Source organism: Crocodylus porosus, unplaced genomic scaffold, assembly GCF_001723895.1.
Source record: "Crocodylus porosus isolate Cpor-Errol unplaced genomic scaffold, CroPor_comp1, whole genome shotgun sequence".
Classification (NCBI taxonomy): Eukaryota; Metazoa; Chordata; order Crocodylia; family Crocodylidae; genus Crocodylus; species Crocodylus porosus.
This window is the reverse complement of record NW_017728931.1, coordinates 35,085,228-35,091,646: the sequence shown is the minus strand read 5'-3', so window position 1 is coordinate 35,091,646 and position 6,419 is coordinate 35,085,228. Positions and strand designations below refer to the sequence as shown.

At 41.9% G+C, this 6,419-nt stretch overlaps 1 protein-coding gene across 6 annotated transcripts in view; it reads left to right on the top strand.

The window, feature by feature from the left end:
• ERC1 (ELKS/RAB6-interacting/CAST family member 1) overlaps positions 1–6,419 on the top strand; it is a 467,579-nt gene that overhangs the window by 424,831 nt on the left and 36,329 nt on the right. For 4 of the 6 annotated variants that reach the window (XM_019544570.1, XM_019544571.1, XM_019544569.1 and 1 more), the window contains one exon: positions 3,287–3,475. In XM_019544570.1, coding sequence (XP_019400115.1) covers positions 3,287–3,475 — 189 coding nt within the window. Of the gene's footprint in view, positions 1–3,286; positions 3,476–6,419 lie in introns of those variants that run through there. The other 2 variants (XM_019544573.1, XM_019544572.1) reach the window with 1 other exon arrangement.

The following is a 6,419-nucleotide window of genomic DNA, read 5'->3' as shown; positions in this document are numbered from 1 at the left end:
GCAGAGAGCAGATTTAGACTGGACATTAGGAGGAACTTCTTCACAGTTAGGGTGGCCAAAATCTGGAATGGGCTCCCAAGGGAGGTGGTGCTCTCCGCTATCCTTGGAGTCTTCAAAAGGAGATTGAATGGGCATGTGGCTGGGGTCATCTGAACCCAGCACACTTTCCTGCCTATGCAGGGGGTCAGACTTGAACTATAGAGGTCCCTTCCGACCCTAACATCTATGAATCTGTGAAATCATATATGCATTTATCTTCTCTGAAAATCCAGGAATCAGCCAAGCTCTCCACCCATCTATATGTCTCACCGGCACCCATTTTAGGTCCTTTTGCATCTTAATTGCTTTTTAACAAGCAGCTTTTCCTGTCAAGTAGCTTGGACTGTTAGACATTCAGTGGCCTCAGTCCTGTCTGCCTGGTGCACAGTGATAGGGTTGGGGAGTACATTTTTAGCTGCAGCACCATTGCATCTGTTTGAAGCAAGGTTTGAAAAACTGGGGCTGCAAATTATTTCATGTTTTCATACCTGTGCTAGAAATGGCTGACAGAGTAGGAAAGGCTGTTTTCAGGTGGCCAACCTCAGCTTGATTGCATTTGAGCCATGCACCATGTCGGTCTTTTCATTATTTTGGAACTCTTTTTGTGGATAATGTGCTGATCAAACCCAAATAAACTACCAAGAGGAACCATCAAGCAGGAATTAGTCCAGAATCCAGAATAGGAAGCTACATTAGGATGCATTATGAATAGTCACACAGCCTTACTCTTTGGAAAACTCGTATTTTCTTCTCCATTTAGTTTCCTGTTTCTGCTTCTCAGGACAGATAGACAGTGATGTTTTTGACCTCATTTAATTTTTTTTGATCTCCAGAAAATATCCCAATCTCCCTTTCTAACTTTGATTTTTGTCTATTCTTTCCTAATTTAACTTTCCCCAAGTTTGTGACTTGATGGCAGAGTTGATATAACTTCAATGAATTATTTAATCATGAAACTGAAAGCCCGTTATCTGCACTGTTAGCTCCATCAGTATTTCAGTGTTATCTATAGCATGCCCCAGAAAGACTGCTGAGCTACTGGAGGAATATTTATAACACTTCTGCCAGTAACAAGTATGGATTCAGCAGAGTATGTCGACTTGGCAGTAGCAACACAATTCTATTAGTTGTTTTTGGTTTTCCGTGTTGCACCTCCCACCCAAACACACATAGACAAAAAACATACACACTCTTCCAGGAAACGGTATTTCTGCAATTGAACAACATGCCAGGTTCTGATGAGTGAGTGCTGGTACACATCACATAAAACTATTCTTCATCCTTCAGACATTTATAGACTATCATCATCATATTTGCCACAAAATACATTCCCTTACACTCATACCACCCATTCCCTGGTGCTCACTGTCGCACAGACTCCTACATGTTTTTACATATTCGTGTTTGACATCACTCAGACCAACATCTGAACACCACAGTCTCCATACTTGAGATGCATGAATCTCTCTCTTAATAAAAGAAATAGCCAGACGTTTGGTTAGGTCTGTTCAGCCAGTCAGTACAAATATCATTTTTTATCCATGCTCCACATCTTTCAAGTTTAAGTCAAGCTTTTACCAAAATACAGCCATTAAATAAGTTGACCATTATGTAGCAACAGCAATTCCATAATTAAAGCAACAGTGGCTATTTAATTTTAAGCTATGTTTTTCACCTCTCTAATTTCTGCAAAACTATGCTTGGAACTAAATTTGTTGTGCTCAGTCTTTCCCAAGATAAATGTTTCTGGAAAGTCTCAGGAACTTTGGATAAGTTTTTTTTCAGTCAAATTTGTTTTGAAATACTTTCCCACATTTCTTTATCAGATGGTAATTTCAACATGGTTTGCCTTTATGTCAGACTTGTCAAGCATTTAATGTTTTCACTTCAGCATTGTAGTGACTTGCTTTTTGCTAGATGAAATACATCTTCAACCTTAACTGTGCATTAACCATGTTTTGAGCGTGACGGTATTTTAAGCAGACTCTATTCCATGTTCTGATGAAAAATATGCCTATGCCTTGAGGGAAGCCAGTTTGTCTAGTATTTCCCTGGAAAGCTCTACAGCTGTGTACAGACACGTGACTGAGCTTATAAAGCCAGTTCTGCTCTCCTTTCCACTTGGCAAGAGCTCTTGCACCCTCTTGAGATAAGGTAGTGGCAGCTCTGCTGTGTGGGAAGCACAGTGCCTTTTGCTAAGTGGCCAGCTCAAATTAGATATGGAAGGAACACAGATAAAAGGGCATTTCCTACTTGACTGGCAGGGTTTAATGGGTCCCAAGTGAGAGAAATGATTGCTCTGTGAACAGTTCTGGAAGCTCTGCTAGTTAAGAGCTTTCACACGGCTCGTATCGCTGATCTCCAAAAAAGGGGAGGGACACCCCTTCCTAACATAAGAAGGGATGTGCCAAAATTACTTCTGTTTTGCAGGGAATTTAGTGCTAGAAGAATCCAGTTCAGCTTCCTTGCATAAATAAAATCCTCTATAAACACCAGTAAGATAGTTCTACCTTTATCCTTCTACTATTCCTTTATCATAGAGGACTGTAGTTAAGAATGATAGTGATACTGACTTTCAGCTTGAAATCCACACATCCCATCCAATAGAATCAAATATCTGAAAGAGAAAACAAGGCAAACAGGAAGTTTATTGATTATCTACCAGGAACTAAATCTAAAAGGTGACTTAGGTGCGACAGTGTTGAGCAGTCATGCACCTAAAGTTTAGGTGCCTAGATTTGTCTATGGAACTCACAATTTAGTCATTTAAATTCCCTATTCTTTAAATGGGGAGACTTGGACTGGGCCACCTAGGATTTGGGATTCACAGTTCTCAGCATGTTATGTATGCTAAGCAGAAGGACACAAAAGGCAGCCAACTGGAAGTGTGGAAGAGCTATCTGTCTATCTGGAATCCCACCTGTCTCCCACACTTACTTGTTGAATTCAGGACTGCAGATAGGCACCTGTGTGAAACAGGGATTCAGAGCCTGAAACCCCTGGGATGAAGAGGAGGAAGATCCAACTTTTCACACAGTAGCCTAGAGTACCCAACCTGGAAGTGAAACATAGGTTCTAGGTGGTTGTCAGTCTGAGGGGGTCCAAACACATAATGCAGATTAATGCCTCATGCATCACATGCAACCCGCAGGTTGCCATTTGAACACTCCTGACTTGGGGGTTGATTTTTGACTTCCTAGTTGTTTGGGTCTCAGGGTGTCCCTGACTTTTCTTGTTCTTATTTTAGATAATTCAACCCCTCTTAGAACTTGACCAGAATCGCAGTAAATTGAAGTTATACATTGGACACCTGACAGCCCTCTGCCATGACCGTGACCCCATGATTCTGCGTGGACTCACCCCACCTGCTTCCTACAACCTGGATGATGACCGGGCAGCTTGGGAGAAAGAACTGCAGACGATGACTCAAGAACAGGTGAGTCTGTCCTTAGGTCCTTCATTGGTAGAAGCTTTGAAATATTGACAAGCATCTTGCTGACATATAGCACAGGATTCTGTGAAATGATTCTCTAAAAGCATTAGTAAAACTAGCTAAGATTCATTCCTCAGGTGATGGTGCCAGAATTACCTTTTGACCTTGGCTAGGCATTGTATTTATTTTACACTATTTGTTCAAGGTGAGGGCACATTGTGTTTGCACAGTTTTGGGGAATGTAAGCATTGAATAGGGACCATTCTGAATCTTTTCACATGCATATTAATTACATTTTCATTCTGTAGGCTGGAATATTCCAGGAAAATACCAATCATCACATTTTACCTATTGATGTACAAGCTTTTTATAATTTAACATAATTAGATTAATCTTAAGTATTTCTCAGTGACATATTAAGTTTACTTAACCTCTACAGGGTACAACAAATTTGTTCTTATGAATCAGCATACTCATTTAAGAGTACAGTACATGCTTATATATTCCTGTCGAGACAAATTTTGTTAACACTGGATGCATCTACAGGAGGCTCTCTCTCACCATAACAACAAGCTATGGCGATGTAGCATCACTGGGCACAAACCATGGTGCCAAAGCTAGATCATGGCAGTGATAAGCTACATCACCATAGCTCATCACTACGACAAGCTAGCATCTAATAATAACAATGCTCATCCTGGACTGCGCGGTACTGGTGGGTACTGCGCAGTCATTTAGTACTTGCTTTAGCAAAACATTTAGTACCAAATGTGCAGTACCAAATGCAGTCAGGTGCAGATGTAGACATGCCTGCTGTTTATACCATTTTTTGTAGTACCAATGGATCTAGATACCTCAGATAAGGCTGTGGCCTATTTTATTAATTACTGTGTTGCATATATGACATGTGCTCTCTGGTAGTGTAGAATTAAGACATTCAACAGAGTTTCTCCAGGAATCTTGGAATATAGAGTTGAGGGGAGGAGATGTTACTAGTGGCTCGTCTGGTGAAGTCACTGCATTATGTTTGGGTCTCTATACAGTATGCTGGACTCTTACTAATTGGTTGTCCTGCAAATATGAAACCAAAAATCATTAAAAATGACTGGCAAGGGTTAGGCTCTCTAGTCCATATTTAAAAATCTGGTTTTTTTTAAAAAGGACACTTTTTAGGTGAGGCTGGGTGGCCAGTGGTTTCAAAAATCAGGGTTTCTGTTTAGGTGCCTAACTGTAGATACCCATTTTTAACCACATTTGCCTAATGCCTTATTTTTTTCTATTTGTGTTATTAAGACACCATAATGGTCCATGTACATCCATATTTTCATTTCTCTCCCATCCTAAAGCAACTTTTAAGGGGCAGTTCAGTATTTGTGAACTTGTCTTTTGATTTTCTTTAACCAGTGATCTGCGATCCCTGCCCAGATATCCTGTTCTTTCTTTTTCCTGACCTGTGCCATCTGCCTGATCTCCTAGTCTGCCTTCTGAACCCCACCTATCTGCTGCTCTACTGCCTCTCCCCTTCCTGATCTGCTGCATGCCACACACAGAGGCTGCCCATGGCGCTCATGCTACAGGTTATCTATCCCTGCTCCAGACTTTCATTCCTGTTGTACTCAGCCCCTTCTTCTGCAGAGAAACCATTTTTCCATGCATATGGGTCAGTATTTGAAAAAGTCCAAGCCAGTGGCTCCATATTAAAGTCTGTTTGGTGTAACAATGTGTTCTGCCACTTTAAGGGTGAGAAAACTCAGGCCAGCCAGTCCTATTTGATTAATAGACCTAGCTAGAAAGGTGTTACCATAAAGAGACTGAGAGAACTCAGTTGAAAGAGGTGCTGCAGAAGGAAGGTTTCATAGTTTCTAGGGTCAGAAGGGACCTGAGCAGATCATGGAATCCGACTCCCTGCCATGGCAGGAAAGAGTACTGGGGTCAAACGACCCCAGCAAGGTGTATATCTAGCCTCCTCTTAAAGACCCCCAGGGTGGGAGCCAGCACCACTTCTCTTGGAAGTTGGTTCCAGATCCTAGCTGCCCTGGCCGTGAAGTAGCGCCTCTTGATATCTAGCCTGAATCTACCCTCTGCCAGCTTGTGACCGTTATTCCTGGTCATTCCTGGTAGTGCACAGGGGAACAGGGACTTCCCCAATGCCTGCTGGTTGGTTCCCCACCTATCTGCTTCTCTACTGCCTCTCCCCTTCCTGATCTGAGAGGAAGGGGATATATGCACATGAGCAAATTTTCAGGAGGTAAATTAGGCTGGGGATTTGTAGCTTGTCAGTTGTTCCACGGTAGCTGCTTGTGTACATGTTCTTACTCCATGGCAATCTGTGCAATTTTAGCCTTCTTTCACTGGTTGTGCCCAAACCATGGAAGAGGAAGATACAAGGGAAAAGGCTTCTGAGTCTCTGTACCTTGTGCTGGTCAGAATAACAGCTTTTGGATTGCTTTTTACAAGTTATTCTTTTATTTAAAAAGCCATGTCCTGAGGTAAGACCATGAAAAAAACGTTTCTGTGATTTTGATCATCCCTGTGCTGGGGGAAAGGGGACAGCATCCCTGCAGATGCTCTCTCAGCAGTAGTTCTTCAATAAGGTATCAGACACATCCCTGAGAAAGACACGTTCCTGGAATCCAGCAAAATGAGCTTGCCCAAGGGCAAACAGTTTTATACAAATCACAGTGCTAATATTCTACATCTAGTGTGACACAGTGTCCATGCTCTAGTACTGTTGTATCCCATGTACATGTTGGAAAAAATATAATGCAGCATTAAACCCAAATTAGTCATTTTCATTTATACAAAGAAACCTTGACAGCACTCCAGCAGATAACGGTGCCTTAAAGTATTTATTTATTCATTCATAGATTTCATAGACATCAGGGCTGGAAGGGACCTCGGGAGATCGAGTCCAGCCCCCCTGCCCAAAGGGCAGGAAGTCAGCTGG